Source organism: Octopus bimaculoides, chromosome 3 (assembly GCF_046866305.1).
Source record: "Octopus bimaculoides isolate indiv1 chromosome 3, ASM4686630v1, whole genome shotgun sequence".
Taxonomy (NCBI): domain Eukaryota; kingdom Metazoa; phylum Mollusca; class Cephalopoda; order Octopoda; family Octopodidae; genus Octopus; species Octopus bimaculoides.
In genome coordinates, this window is record NC_142930.1 from 26,175,488 (window position 1) to 26,192,341 (window position 16,854).

Below are 16,854 nucleotides of genomic sequence, written 5' to 3' on the forward strand. Positions count from 1 at the left end.
ATATTCGATAATTTCAATTGATTTTAATCGATTTAAATTTCCTTTCTATTTGAAAATTAGTTATGAAACACGTGTAATCATTTTATTATATTTATCTTATGATATTTACTTTGCTTTATATTATACTCATTTATTGTGCTTTTAATTGTTAATTTTTTCTATATGTGATAGTGGATTTTCATCGATGAGTTCTTGAAACTTGGTTATTTTCCCTAAAACTATATATTTTATATATATATATATATATGTATATATGTATATCTTACATTCCTTACCTTATGCTATATATATACACATACATACATACATACATACATACATACAGCATAAGCTTAAAGAATGTAAAATATATACAATGCATATGTATCAAATGCAAACATCTGATATAGAACTCAATACGTTGAATAAAATGGATAGACATATCAAAAGATGACAGTCTACTCGACTTTCGTTAGCTTCAAAGTAAGGAGACCTGTTCCTGATCATCTAACAGGTTCTTATATTACTGTCATCCATAAAGAAGACCAAAATAAACATCGGTTGCATTTGAACTCGAAGCGTAAAAACTGTAAGGCATGCTACTTCGTCCTTGTGATTCTGCCATTCAGCGCTACTCATAATAATTCGAAGGTAATTTACCTAGGTCGTCATCTAGAATAGATGACGACCTAGGTGATTCACATTGGGACAATATCACCAACACCAATAACAGCAAATGTGTACATGCAGAAAGTCTGTGTACATATAGAAAGTAAATGTCAATATTCAGCTGAACGCGAAGCAGATACATCATTTCCAAGCAAGGATGATTTAAGCAGTCTGCTCGGAAACACTTTGTTCAAGATCGCTCACTGTGGCGTAGTGGTGTGTACTCTGAAGTACAACACTCAAAATCAGAAATTATTAGAGAACCTAAAGAGAGAAAGGATGCCGGAAGCCTAGAGTCCCATCGAATCCTGACTCTGCTACGACGTGCCTCAAGCCACTCCAGGAATCACAGAAAGTAAAACTGATGACCTGATCATTTTCAGAGACACGAAGGACGAACGTTACACCCCCCCCCCCCCTACAGAGTTTGTGGTTAGGAAAATGTCACGAAACTTATGATATCTATTGAACTAGTAACATATAGCCAGCTTAAATTTATCAGCCTTTAAAGTTTTTATTTGTAGAACAAAAAATGGTGACTCAATCAGTTTTCTTGAGTTCTTTTGCTATCACTGTATCTCATTGATAATGGGCAGATAAGAAAGGTGTTCTCTCTCTCTCTCTCTCTCTCATACACACACACTGGCATTCTTTAATGAATCAATATGGTAATGCTTATAATTTTTAATTACAACAATGATAATTATTTACATTTATATCGAGATATAAGAGAATATGTAGAATAAATCCAACCGGCCCAGGAGTCATTTGAATTTAGAACTTTACTAGATATTACCATCTATTTTATCTGGCGCGCCAATATTCGTGCCTCTCTATCATTTATTGTTGAACAAACAAAAAACAAAATAAATCGTTGTTAAAGACAATGAACTACAGAAGGTAGATCGGTAGATCGATATATTTATTGTGAGTACTTAGTAACAACTTGCATGTACCCCACCACCTAACCAATGGGAATTACACATAGGCATAGACCACTGAAGTTCAACCGTCAGAGTTGTTAACATTTCATGAGCTCAACTGGAATAAAGTCATCTCTTAAAACACACTTATGGTTTTTTGTTGTAACCCAGCGTTGTTGCTTAATGGTCACACGAAATTTCTTATTCCATTTTACTACCATGTCTGAGAATGTTTACTTAAGCAACATCGCACTACACCTGTGTTTTAAGACAAACATTGCAAGAGAATCACAAGTTAATCTTTTGACCTACACGCACAGATTGGGATTGTGTTAATAATGTTATACTTGTTGGAGAGAAGAATTATATTCCATTGAATCAAACTTCCCGCATTACTGGTATTATTTCATTGATCCTAAAGAGAAAGAAAAGCAGAGTAAGCCCTGGGAGATTTGGATTTAAAACTTGAGGGGATATATCTAAGTACCAAAATACATTTTGACCATATCCTTTGATTTGAAGTTATATCAGGTTTTTATCGATTCAGAGTAACATTTTAGTCAGTGTTTGTTGTTTTTCAGTTAGCTTACATGCTTTTGAGTCTTCCGAGTCAGCACAAATATGCTATATTTTCAATAATGAGGCACCAAGACATTTAGACAAACATGCCGACAAGTAACGCAATTCAAGTGAAATGAACTCAGCTGAAACCGAAAACATTTCGCGGTCTCGTTTTATTTCTTCGAAGCTTAATTTTTTGATAGATTGCGTGGACCATTGACTGTTTTGCGAAGAGGTATCATCTTGTACTCAAACCTTAAGTTGAACAGATTTATAATTGTTTCACGCTCTGAAAATATTTTACAGTAATTATTTTTTTTTAATGACTTACACATACAAAGAAAATATCTGAACTGTTCTATCTGATCTAAAGTTTACCTTGGCCTACCTTTGATTTCATAATCAAAGTTATGTCATATCTTCTTGGCAACTTATTTTATCACCCGTGTTTTCTATTTACTTCTTTTCATCATCATCATCATCAACATTAACAACAACACAGATTATTAGCTATACATATACATATATATACATACATATGTGTGTATATATATATACACATATATACATACATATATGTGAGTGCGTATGTATGCTTGTATGCATATGCACACAAACTTTAAAAGATGCGACACATTACCAAAAGGTTTGGGCACAGTAAAAGTGTGCTACATCCAACTCCTATCCTGGACGCGGTTTCACAACGATAGTTATAACTCCAAATCGGCAAGAGTACAGAATCCTAGCATCGTATAGCAAAAGACGAATACTGAAAACGTTATTGTTATTACTATTTAATTAATCTAGAAATATTAATATTTGTTACTATTGTGCTTACAATAGATTCTACTGTGTCTAGAATCTCTTTCTCCCTCTCTCTCCTTTCTTCGTTGCCATACATATATGCATGTGTGTGTGTGTTCCTATACGAATGTGTGTAAGTGTTGTGAGTCTACTAGAATGTGTATTGGGATAGGCATGGTCAAAATAGCCTCTTCTCTTTTCCCTGTCACATTCTCCTCTAATGCAGTCTTACCTTCTCACTTTCTTCACCTTCTATGTTGCTAGAATAACCAGATAACACTAAATGATTTATGTGAGAGCTTGAAATTTTATGTTGTATCTTTGCTGATAATACTGAGGAAGTTGGTCGACTGTATTGTGTAATAAGACCAACTGGCTGACATAGTAACGGCAGTCGGTTTACTGAAACATGCGTACAATATATAAAGTATAAAATATCAGTTGCGATTTCTGTATTTATTTTGTAGATGTTGTCCAGGCGCATAATTTATTCATAGAGTTTATCTCTCAACGTTTCCCTAACTAGGTAGAAACGAAACGTGAATCGTAGGGAAAAAATAGTAAAAACAAACAACAATATAAACTCTGCTCTGAAATTACCTTGGACTTCATTTAACAGCTGATTAATGAAGAATGGTCTTCATGTTTGTGTCTTGACTTGTACCTCTTATCTATTGTTGGTGCTTTAATTTTTCTTTGTTACACACATATCTCTCTCTTTATATAAATATTAGGTACCTATTATTCTTGATAAACATATGAATGGGATAAACTCTCTCTGCTTTATATATATTTCTGAGATCTTATATAATTGGAGTTCAAGAGACGGATGGGGGAGGCACTCAGTGCAATAGGAGTGACGCAATACAAGCTAACAGCATTTCAGCTGGTCGTTAGAGAGTCTATCGTATCTGTCATTTGCTTGCAGCTTCTGTCTCACTCATTAGACATACACACACACGCACACGAGTGTATGTGCCTGCATAGGAAAAATGAAAGCGATATACTGACTCCATACATTGCAGTGGGGATGCCTTGGCCAACAAACGTCGAATTCCCACTGTAATTACGATCATAAAGATGGAAAGGCAGATAGATAGATAGATAGAGAGAGAGAGAGAGAGAGAGAGAGAGAGAGAGAGAGAGAGAGAGAGAGAGAGAGAGAGAGAGAGATTAAATTAGTTGACCAGAGTGATTATAATTGAAAGTTGAGCAAATGATGACAGTCAAACTGGGGTCGTGAAATAAGTTTTCATCCGGTGATTAAGATTCCAGAGTTAGCTTTAAATGCCATTCTCTCATTGGGTATGTGTGCGTTGTCCTGTTGTGTGTACATGTATGTTAGTATATATATATATATATATATATATATATAGATAGATAGATAGATAGACACAAACACACACACACACACATATGGGGTGTGCTTCAACTGCATCTAACATCAATGATATGAATTTTTTTCCTTAAATTTTAATAATAATAAAGAAAAAAAATGACGAACGAAATGTCAAACGGTGAAAATGCCAGGATAAAGAAGTGAAGCTAGCAGAGCAAACTTCAGAATTCATCTTTCCACTAACAAACACACTAGTAAGTCAATTTTGAAAACTTTTTACACATCCGAGTTTATAGATTGTGTACAAGTATACATAAATATATGCAGATACGTATACAAGCATACATACACACACAAACAAGCATGCACGCATGTAAATATGCTCATTTACACAACACACACACATGACACATGCATACATACACAGATGTAATATACGTATGTTTACAAACATACCGACACTGAGATTTATATATATCTCTCCATCTATATCCACACACAGACACATTAATGTGAGTCTGACACGAACAACTTAAGACATACATTAAACGTGTAAGCCAAAAGAAGAGAATTGAGAACTTGCTCAATGACACGATGAAGATTATATATCATTACTTGACACTGACAGGTCTTGTGGTTTTAATACGACTTCAGTTATGCACACCTTTTCTTCTTCAGACCTACACCCTCCTCTCTATAACATTTTATCTTTAATTTCTATGTCTTTCACATTAAATAAATCTCAGTGGTCAGATCTGACAAGTTGCTTGCAATTGGTTGTTTTGAGAGCCTAGTTGCTTGGACAGTAATAAAACTGGACCGATTAACTGTCTTTAAATCAATCATGAGCAACAGAGCAACCTGCTGCCCGCTAGAGTTTCTTAATGGAACACCTAACATAAAAATTACCTTGATATAGACTTAAAGTAGCACGGCCGGCCTGATAGTAAACCATGTCTCATGTGGTCTGCTTCTCAGAAAAGGCTACCCATACCTACTTTAAATTATCATAAAGCAGGAGAGTTGACAAAATATTTAAATCCACGACTACCAGACGATGTAGTGTCATTTTCCGTTGTTGGTTCTTAACTCACTTCCGTTCAAAAGCATCTAGCTGTTGTAAAGCGAGTTGTGTTATCATAAGTACAGCTCATTGCTGAAACTGTTCATAATAAATACTGCTTAATTAACAAGACTTTCACTATTTTCGACTATCAAGTTCAAATTTCTCCAATTAGGTTTTTGAACGATTATTCTAGAACTCGACACGATTTTAATTTGGAATCTATGAATGAAATCTGGATAAACATTGAGAGGTTTTTAAGAAAGGAAAGAGGGCGAGAAATGTGTGTAAATACATGCTTATCTTTTATGCTTCCTTTTCAGAATTAAAACTTAAGTTTGAAAATGTACAGTCCTTCTACATTACACTTCTATCACAATCAAATCAATTTGATTTATATTATATAAAACGATGTACATATCAGTAAGCCGCTTTTCTTGAATCCAGCTCACTTCTCCTTTTTAATAGCAGTCTCGCTCTCAAGAAGTATTAATGTTATACAATTTCTTGTATAAATCTTTATGACTCCTAGGTATTCTGTTGATGTTGTTGATGATGATGATGATGATGATGATGATTATCATCATCATCATCATCAGCAGTAGTAGTAGTATATTTTAGAACTTTATCCAAGTGTCAAAGGTGACATTAAAAATATCGTTGATAAAGCGGGAATTTGATCCATTGATAGTCGAGATTAAAAGGCTTAAACTGTGGTAACGAAAAAGTTAATGCGTTCTCGAGTTTCATTGATCTGCTGAACAAAAATTTAAAACACCGGTTCACAATTGCATTGAACATAGCAAAGACGAGTCCCTTCCAATTTCTCTTTTTAGTTGAGCGCACACAACCTCTGCACAAAAGGCTGGTGTCTCGTATTGAAGTGAGTGAAAGTAATGTAATATGAAATATGCAACTATAACAAAGCGCTTGCCGATTTGAGTATGTGACACGTAAAACTAGCACCTCAGAATTCAGTTGTTTTTTTCCTTTTTTCTGAGTACTGAGTAAGAAGTACGATCTAAATAAACGATTTGTGAGCAACCCCAAGTTAAACTGCGACATTTTAATTTTAACGTTAGCGTCCACAACTTTTGACGTATTTCCTGAAATTTCAACACTCGCCTACAAGCGTGGCTCGTGAAACATTGTTTAGCAGTAAATGAACGACTGTCCTAATTTTCTAGCTATCTCAACTTACTGCTTCAGGCTCCAGTATGCCTAGTCTCTTTGGAGGGTCAATGATTGAAGTTTCCGCCTCTCTTTCTCTCTCTCTCTCTCTCTCTCTCTCTCTCTCTCTCTCTCTCCCTCTCTCTTTCTCTCTCTTTCCCCCGTACTCATAATGTTACATGTAAAGACAGAAAGGCTAGTTATTGATATAAAATGGTATAAAAACGAAAATACCGCAACATTAATATAGAAAAAAGTGCGGCAGAGGGGGTGGGGTAGAGAGAGACGGATTGAGAGAATGGAGGAAGATAAAATAAACAATTTGACACATTACTTTAGACAAACAGTTAGTAGGGTAGGAAGTTTGCTTAAAAAATTCATTCACAATGTTATCTGAGATTAAGTACTTTTTAAAAACATCCTAGTTTAATGCTCGTACGAGATCAGTGGAGGAAAAAGTAACATCTCTATGATCCGTCTTTGATTCCTGTAAAGAGTGTCTCTCTTTTCCGAAGCAATAATTGATCTTTGGAAAGGTAGGAGAGCCTCGGCGTTATTTCTATATTACATATTTGGAGCTTTTCACCCAACTATAACAGTCTTCTTCATACAACACTATCAACAATACAAACAATTCAAAAACTATACTCTGTAATCTTAAAAAAGAAAGCACACATTCTGAGATATGTAATGCATGAAATTTTTTTTATAAAAAAAAAAAAAGTAGACTTTGATTGTGGTTCTCTGCTGGATCAGAATTTCACAGGGATAAACAAAAACAAGGTCAATTATATATATCTGTCTCTTCCTCCCGTTTTTTGTAAGATATGTTTGTTCTTATGTTCAGTTATAATAAAAAATCTACTGGGTTACAATCCGACGATGACTTAGCTGGTTGAAACTTCCAAGTTACTGTCAATAACAAATACATATATATATATATATATATATATATATATATATATATATATATATACATGTATATGTGTGTGTATGTATGTATGCAGTACAAGTATATGTTTATCTACTGTCCTACTTTTCAATTGCTATGTTGACTAATAATATAAACAATAACATATAAAGAAAAGAAAAGGACTGTGATACACAATGACCAAAAATAAGCAAAAATCCGACATAAAAGAAATAGTTGCATATGAAGTACCTCTGATGCAGTGAACATGTGCAGCTAGCTCATACAAACATGTATACATGCATGCATACATACATACGTACGTACATACTTCCCCCAAAGACAATCAGAAATGAATAAAAATATTCACAAACAGCAAACATACACAACAACATATAATTTGTCTCACTAAGATATTTTACAAGATGTGGCTTGTAGAATTATATCTTTATATAAATAGAAATTAAATCTGTTCACTTTATGCAATGATCAGCATAGAGGCGAATGTGTTATATATATAGAAAAAAAAAAAAATTAAACTGTCGCGAGTCGAAAGCCAATTTTGCCTAACGTTGGCAGCAATTACATACCACATTGCTAAATGTCACCGGGAAAGGAATATAGGTCATAACTTTCCCTTACTCTGCTTCCTTATGTATCTGGTGTATTGGATCTAATTACAAGATAGATCAACGATAGCAATAGCAATGAGGAAAGTATATAACACATAATGATATAAAGTAGCTCTAATTTAATTATCTCCACATTTCTCTCTTAATTACACGAAACCAAATACAGTAACTCAGTTTCGAATCCTGGATGCTACTATTTCACTTCACTGGACCTAAGTTATTAATAATGACTTTGGAAAAGCAATAGTGTTTTGACCTCCCCCATTTTCACTCTAATCTAAGGGCTCCGGGCATTTCTGATAACATCTAGTGCAGTATTTTTGAAAGGGTTGGTTGGTTGGTTGTTAGCCCTCACTAAAAAGGTTCACTGAGGATCGAAAATTGTGTAGACAAAATGCCATGTGTATAATGACACTAAGATTTGAAACAACATCATAATGAATAAAGAGGAAACGGTGAGACTTTGGAATAACTGTCCCTTGGGACTGAAAAAGGACAGAAATGAAGGTGGGAGTAAAATGTCAAAAATTAAAATTTTGAGATTTTTTTTTCTTTTCAGAATCTTAATTTTTGTCGTATGAAACTCAGGAATAATAAAAAAAATATATGAAGGGGAAAAACACCACTATTTTCCTCTCCAAGGGGCAGCTACTACAAAACTCTGCCGAAGAATTATATCGGTGTTAATTCTATTTGATGCTCTCATTAACTAAAAGTAGAGGTGGAAAAGTAAAGGTTTCATCAGCACCATGTTTTGGAGCAGATGGTTGAGGTGGGCTGTTTGTTGCTTGTCAGATTGAGAACAGTTGACTTAGTGTACTTATTAATGACTGTTGCCCCATCGAAGACTGTTTCGTTAGATGCGTTGCTCCATTTCAAGCCGTATGGTTGAATTTGTAGGTATGCGTGTTCTTTATTGATATCCAGTAATTTTTATAGAGGATATATCATTTAACTGTGCTTTGAGACCTCATGAGCAAAAATAAGTATTTTTTTCTCTTTTATGGTTGAAGGGTGAATATTGTAAATGAAAGCTTATCGACTGTTTCAAACTACTGAAACAATATTCATGCGTGAAGTGAAGTTTGTTCATTTAGTAGAAGTAATCTAATTTTTGAGCAGAGGAACATCCATTTTCCACGGAAAGACTATACATTCTTTCTCTCTACAGACAAAATCTTAACTCCTTCCTAGATATTTTGATCTAGGAAGATATGTTGATGTTCTTGACCAAATAATTAAATAGAATCAGCAATTCTTTTTAATTACTTATATACATACGTACTTTCAAGCACATTACAATGTAATGCAAACGCGCGCGCACACACACACACACACACGAGTACAATGTATATGCTTGTACTGTAAAGTACAATATCAATGTACGTGCATTTTGTTGTGTGTGTGTGTGTGTGTGTGTGTGTGTGTGTGTGTGTGTGTGTGTGATCTAATTTCAAATGTCAAACTATTTTTCTTGAGCCTACACACGACGAGCTCAAGCAAATTTCTATACTTAAAAATCAGTCTAGCTAGCCAGTCAAGAAACAAACTGTATGCATATCCTCTCTCTCGCGTCTATACTGCTTATGTACACATGTAAATACATGTGTACATACACACAAAGAAACGTCCTTAATGTATATACACACAAAAACACAAACATTCAGAATAAATATAACTTCTAGGGTTGAGAGCACCACAGTATGATGTTCCTCATTAGCTTACTCGGTAACTTATTCAAATGGAATGAATAAAATAAGAAATACCAGCGATATATGCAGAAACGCATTCTGTCGTATTGCCCCTGCCCCTTCCTTGAGGAAGTTGTCATCGGGAGCCCATCAACAAAAATAATTTAACTATGGCTCAGTATTTTCATCAGATGAGCCGACTTTCATTCCAAGCCATAACGACTTTCTTAGTATCATCAATATTTTCGAAAAAAAGATTATCATTCAGTTTGATTTCAGACCAAATATTGCTTGATTTGCAATACTACTGTATATTAGAAACGTCCTCGAAGAAGCGAAAACAGTGAGTAGGGTTTCAAGTCCAATATACGACGAATTCATTCTTCTGGTTTCGATGAGATAAATACTGGTAAAAAATATATCAAGGATGATTATGATAATTAGAAACCCCCTCACCTTGATAATCCCTTTTCTACTCGATAAAAGAATACATATTATTTACATTAAATGGCAACTAGATGTTACTTAGCGAGAAGTTAATCTTGATCCAAGTGATCCATGGTTGAATACATTTTCATCTTGGTCATCTATGCAATCCTTTATTCATTGTATTTATCAAAATGGTAGAGTTCCCGTTTGAAACCTTACAACTTAGTTTCAAACTATGTCAACATTTGACAAATCCTTCATGTGTAAGAAAGGTATTATTTGGAGTATATTCAGTTGACTTACTTTTCTCTCCCGTGGCATTAGAATATTGAGAATAAATAGAGTTAGAAACCTTTTAATCTGTTCAACTCATTAAAAAAAAAAGAGATAGAATACATATCGAAGTTTCGTATTGATTTGTTCAAAACCGGTAGAAGACAATCAAAATTAGTTTGGAATTTGTAAGACAACACCACCACCAGACGACTACTACTACAACAACAATAACAACTACTACTACTACCACTACTACTACTACTACTACTACTACTACTACTACTACTACTACTGATGATGATGATTATAAGTAAGGCCACTGCCAACTGGCAGAAATTAGAAGGGTTAATAATGAAGTATTATAAGTATCTAGAGTTCGGAAAGCAATCGAGCCTTAACTAGCTAAATATATATAAACTGTGTAACATCAATTGAATATCAGAGAATTGAAAATTGCTTGTAATGCTTGTTATGGAAATATTAAAATGAAAATATGAAGCGATGCTAGTCCCTTAAGTTGCTTTTAATCCAGGGAGATAAGTATGGCACAGATCCAAATATTTGTGAAATATACTTTTCATGAATGATCCATTAAGCTCGTAAACCGAATAGAAAAAAAACTATAGAATTTGTCGTTATTCTCATTGGAGAAGAAGACGATTTCCTCATCATTTGGGATGTGTATGGAATGTGTACCGTGTGATTCTTTGAGTATGTACGGTATGAGAAATTTCAGGACTATATAATATTATATATATATATATATATATAACATGAGAATGACAAACGAGAGGGAGAGAAATTGTTAAACTACTCAAAGTAATATGTATTTTAAAAATAGATTAATAGTGACACATAAATCAACATAGTGATAGACGGTAAGGAAGATATGAGGTTAAATATGTGATGTGTACCCCCCGCAAATTATAACAAAACAACAATAAAACAATGTCTTTCTAAATAGATATACAAGAAGAAAGTAGTAGTGTAAAAATAGAAACAATTTAGCAACAATGAACAGTAGTCATAGTAAAGTAAACATTAAAAACATGAACGTACCAAGCAAGTAGCAAGCTGAACACCCTTCTTGGCGCAATTTTTCTAATAATAAATTCAAAAAACTGGATGGATTTGCGTTTAAATCTGTGGAACAGTCATCATAAAGTACAATTTTGTGTGTTTTCCAATGTCGTTTAAATCTGTGGTTAGCATCATTGTTATGTATAATACCAAGGATGTTAAGATTTCCCGTTTTCAATCGTTTCTGAAGTAATGCTGGCATGGTGATGTTAATAGCTCCGATAATATGCCGGCGTGCGAACTCGCATTGGCTTCGACAATCGAGTAATGGCAGTTCGTGCCCAGCTCTTAGTTGAGCTCTCAAGCATTCTGGAGTGAAATAATCATCCATTGTAATGTGAGCACTCTCTAGACAAGGCATCTGAAAAGTGTCGTGGTGGTTTGAAGCAAAATGTGAAACGGATGAAGGTAAGGGAAAATAAGAAATCCCTAGAAAATATTTTCTCCAAAGGTGAAGCGAAGAAAACGGATAGTTGAAATCACTCGTAAATAACAAACAAACCAAACAAACAAACTTAAATAAAAATAAACAAACTCGTTCACAATTAGTTTTCTCGTGTTCACTCACTCTTACACACTGTCATACACACGCTCGTTCAACTCCGTTTAATTCCGTTGCTTCTTTGATTCTTATAAATAAATAAGTTTTCTTTTTGTTTTTTTTAGTAGTAATTCCTTGTAGTTCCAAAGCTTCCCTTTTGTGAAATATATATACACAGATATATGTATACATATATATTTTCGAAGAAAAGTCAGTGTAGGTAATATTCCATTATCAAAATTAGTTATTCTTAATTAGAAACAACAATCTTCGTCGTTTGCTTCCTTCAAATGCAGTTATTGTTGTTGTTTGTCGTATTCCTTGAAAAATTTTCACTCAAATTATTACGTGACATTTTAATTTCCATTTTAAAGGATTTAATTTCTTCAAAATCCTTTTCTATCTTCTCTTTCGTTATGTCATTTCGCTGGAGTTTTCTGAAATGTGCCGAGTTCGTGTTTTTAACTCATGTACTCGTTCCGTTTATTTGTTTTGAAAGTTTTCTTTATTTTTTGGCTTGTTATTTCTTCCAACAATATTTTCAACTCAAATGAGAATCTTAATTTTCTTTGCAAATTATGTGTTTTGTCGTTTCGTTTCTTTCTCGAATTCGTTAGATCAACTTTGACATCTTTACTGTACAAAGTATTAAAAAAAAAAATCATGTATCGCAACTGCTAGTGAGAAATCAAGCTACTTCTCTCTAATAAAGTAGCCTTGTTTCTGAGGTTTATTCACTCGATCTCTCCTCACTAGCGTTTTAAAATGGAATACTACAACGAAAGTAAATAAATACAGCCAATGGTTGAAGTAGTTACTTATAGTTGTGAGAGCTCCGCCCTCTCAGCTTACATGAAACGTATAACTTATATGGGCAAAGTCAAACTATTCTCACGACATTAACACTCCCGCTCCTCTCTTTCACATCACCCTCACTCTGGGTTTCGCTCTAAATATCCTTCCTATTTCACATGTGTGTGTACGTGTGTACGTGTGTGTGTGTGTGTATGCAAGTGTCAGTTTTAGCCCAACCTCCTCCTTAGCTTTATTTTCAGCCTTCCTCACTCCCATTCATTCTCTGACCCAAAAATTCTTACTCATATAATTATAGATACATGCAGGAAAGATCGCACACACGGACACACAAAGTAGTCTAAGGCGCGCGCACACAGACACAAACACACACACACACAAGCACACTTACACACACAGGCACACACACATACTTTATTCATTAATAGCGTCTTTCTTTCACTAACTCAAACTTTTCGCGCACATGGAAACCTCCTCCCTCTCTCTCTACTTCTATATCTCTCACTTTTTGCTCACTCTATTCCTCTCTTCCACTCTACACCAGTTTCTCTCTCACCCCATCTATCTACCTATCTATACATACATACACACATACATACATTTACTCCTTTGTAACTCTCATAATCAGATACATACACGCAACTACCATGCATGTACATGCACCAATTTGCACACACACACACACACACACACACACACATACACACATACACACACACATACACACATACACACACATACACACACATTCACAGATATATATACACAGCATACAAACGTTACGAAGAGAAAGAAAAACTCAAGTGGATCTCTCACTTTTACGATTATTCAACGAGACGCAGTCTCATAATATAATATAAACAGCATGAGAAACCTTCACCTCCTACTTCCTCTGCAGCACACCTTCTTTTCCCTCTCCCTCTTCCTCTCTCTGTTACTTTTGCTTCCGTCTCTCTCTACCTTTTTCTCGACTTTACTTACGCTATTTTCACGCACACACATACACACACACATCTTGTCATCTTTCCTCACAAGCAGACATTGAACGTCGCATTTCTTCTTTCCCTCTCACAGCCTGTTCGCCTGCCTACCTCTCACCTTCCCTCTCTACCCCTCTCTCTCTATGTTTCTCTCTGTCGTTCTTTCTCGGGCTCTCGCTTTAATCTCTCTATTTAGAGGGAAAGCTTCTTTATAGCAATTATTAATCTCAACATTTCATCTATCTCCTCTCTGTTTCTTTCTTCCTGTTTCTCTGTCATCTCTTTCTGCCTCTTACTTTCACTCCCCTTTCAATCTTCCCAATTCACTTTTTACAACACACACAGTGACTCCTTGTATAAAGCCATTATTCTTCAGCACATCTCAACCCATCCTCTCTCTTATTCACCTTTGCCTTTCTCTTCACACACACACACACACACACACACACACACACACACACACACGCGCGCTGCCTGTTTGCTTGTCTGTTTGTCACTCTCTCACTTTCTCGCTAATTCTCCCCTTCCTGTTCTTCTCCCTTATATTACTAGGCTTCCACGTTTCTCTTCCCGCCTCTCTTTTCTCTAAGCTCAAATCATTTTTGCTTACAGTCTCAAGCACAGCCGAACATACCCGTAACCCATTAACTCTCTCACTCTCACTTTCACTACACACACACACACACACACACACACACACACACACACACACATCAACATATACTCAAGGTTTCAACAATAGCAAGAATCACAACGTAATAATCCAGGATATCCCTGTTACTGAGAAAATAGTATTAAAAAAAAACTATATTACACCCTATTTCGGCGAGTGTAGATACGTCCATATGCACATGCATACATGCAATAAGTGTGTGTGTGTGTGTATAGTTGTATGGTCGATTGGATGGTAGATTATCCATATATAATATACATACCATACATAAATATACATACGTGTATGTATATACTCTTTTACTCTTTTACTTGTTTCAGTCATTTGACTGCGGCCATGCTGGAGCATCGCCTTTAGTCAAGCAAATCAACCCCAGGACTTATTCTTTGGAAGCCTAGTACTTATTCTATCGGTCTCTTTTGCCGAACCGCTAAGTTACGGGGACGTAAACACACCAGCATCGGTTGTCAAGCGGTGTTGGGGGGGGGACAAACACAGTCATACAACCACATACACACATACATATATATATATATATACATATATACGACAGGCTTCTTTCAGTTTCCGTCTACCAAATCCACTCACAAGGCTTTGGTTGGCCCGAGGCTATAGTAGAAGACACTTGCCCAAGATACCACGCAGTGGGACTGAACCCGGGACCATGTGGTTGGTAAGCAAGCTACTTACCACAACCACTCCTATATACATCAATTTGATATGGTCAGCTTAACGTCACCACCTGGCAGGCTTCTTGGGTGTCTTTCGCAGAGTTCACTCTAAGGATTTCAAGCCAGGACTTCGGTTTGACTACATATATTCTTCCTTCCAACCAGTCCAGAAGCACTGTAAGATATTGTGGGTACACACGCAAATTTTATATAAGTATGCACACACACACACACACACACACACACACACACACACACACACACACACACACACACACACACACACACACATACACACACACACTTATATGTATATACATAGATATCTATAAAAAATATATACAGGCGTAGGCGTAGCTGTGTGGTAAGAAGCTTGCTTCCCGACTACATGGTTCCGGGTTCAGTTCCACTGCGTGATACTGTCGGCAAGTGTCTTCTGCTATAGCCTCGGGCCGACCAAAGACTTGTGAGGGGATTTGGTAGACGGAAACTGAAAGAATCACATCGTATATATATATATATATATATATATATATATATATATATATATATATATATATATATATATATATATATATATATTAGTTGACGTACCCGGTATTCCCGGGAAAGCGGGGCTTATCCCTTGGTTCCGTTCTCATAATTGCTTCGCTAATCCAGTAATAACAATACAAATTATGTAGCCCTTAAAACAGTTTTGTGCATTTATTGAGAATACCGAACTGTCTTACACAGGATCTTGTTTTTAGGAATTCCCAATAAGTTATGAATACCCAAATTGAGAACTCATTTATATACTAACATGAAATTAATTATCCAATAGTAAGAATTCAAATAAAGTAGCCGTGAAAAGGCTTTAATACGTTCCCAGAGTATATAGAACTAAGGAGGAAATACTAATAAGGTATGTATACTAAAATCGTGCAGCATGTTACCTAATAACAGGCTAATCAGATATGAGATAATAACAATTCAAAGTAAATAACTCGGAAAAAAGCTTTTGTGCGTTCGCAGAGGATATTACCCTCAGAGGCGCTAGTGCTGGTATAATCGTGAATAAGTCACTAACCGAAGTAAGTGGATCTATTGTTTAGGAAAATTCTATTTACTTGTTTAAGCGCTGTACTGGATAAATTGCGAGAATGAATCAAATAGTTCAATTACTAAGAAATAAGCAAACACAATTTGATTTCTACAAAATAATTTACGAACATGAATAGGTTATTTTCCTTGGCTATACATAAGGATCCCTTTCAGGAGCGAATGGGTTATTTCCCTTGGATGTTTAAAAATAATATATTCGTTATATGTAGTATATATAAGAATCCCTTCCAGGGGCCCTATTATCGATTTTTTCAACAATCTAAGTATGTCACTAGTTTTCCAGACATGAGTTCTACTCACGTGTCAAGTTTAATCGCAATCGATAAAACGATGTAGGAGGAGTTAGATAACAACGCTACAAACAAACACACCCACAGATTTCCACATATGTAGTATATATATGTATATATATATATATATATATATATATATATATATATATATATATATATATATATGTGTGTGTGTGTGTGTGTGTGTGTGTGTGTGTGTGTGTGTGTATTTGTGTATCTGTATTTGTCCCCGGTGTGTTTACGTCCCCGTAAC

General features: G+C 35.2%; 1 protein-coding gene across 1 annotated transcript in view; it reads right to left on the reverse strand.

Moving 5' to 3' along the window:
- The window catches only part of LOC106882329 (dual specificity protein phosphatase 7), a 34,142-nt gene extending 19,890 nt beyond the window's left edge, over positions 1 to 14,252 (reverse strand). Inside the window, exon 1 of the mRNA XM_014932973.3 lies at positions 11,506 to 14,252. Coding sequence (XP_014788459.1) covers positions 11,506 to 11,887 — 382 coding nt within the window. The 5' untranslated portion in view covers positions 11,888 to 14,252. The remainder of the gene's footprint in view (positions 1 to 11,505) is intronic.
- Between the last annotated feature and the right edge of the window lie 2,602 nt (positions 14,253 to 16,854).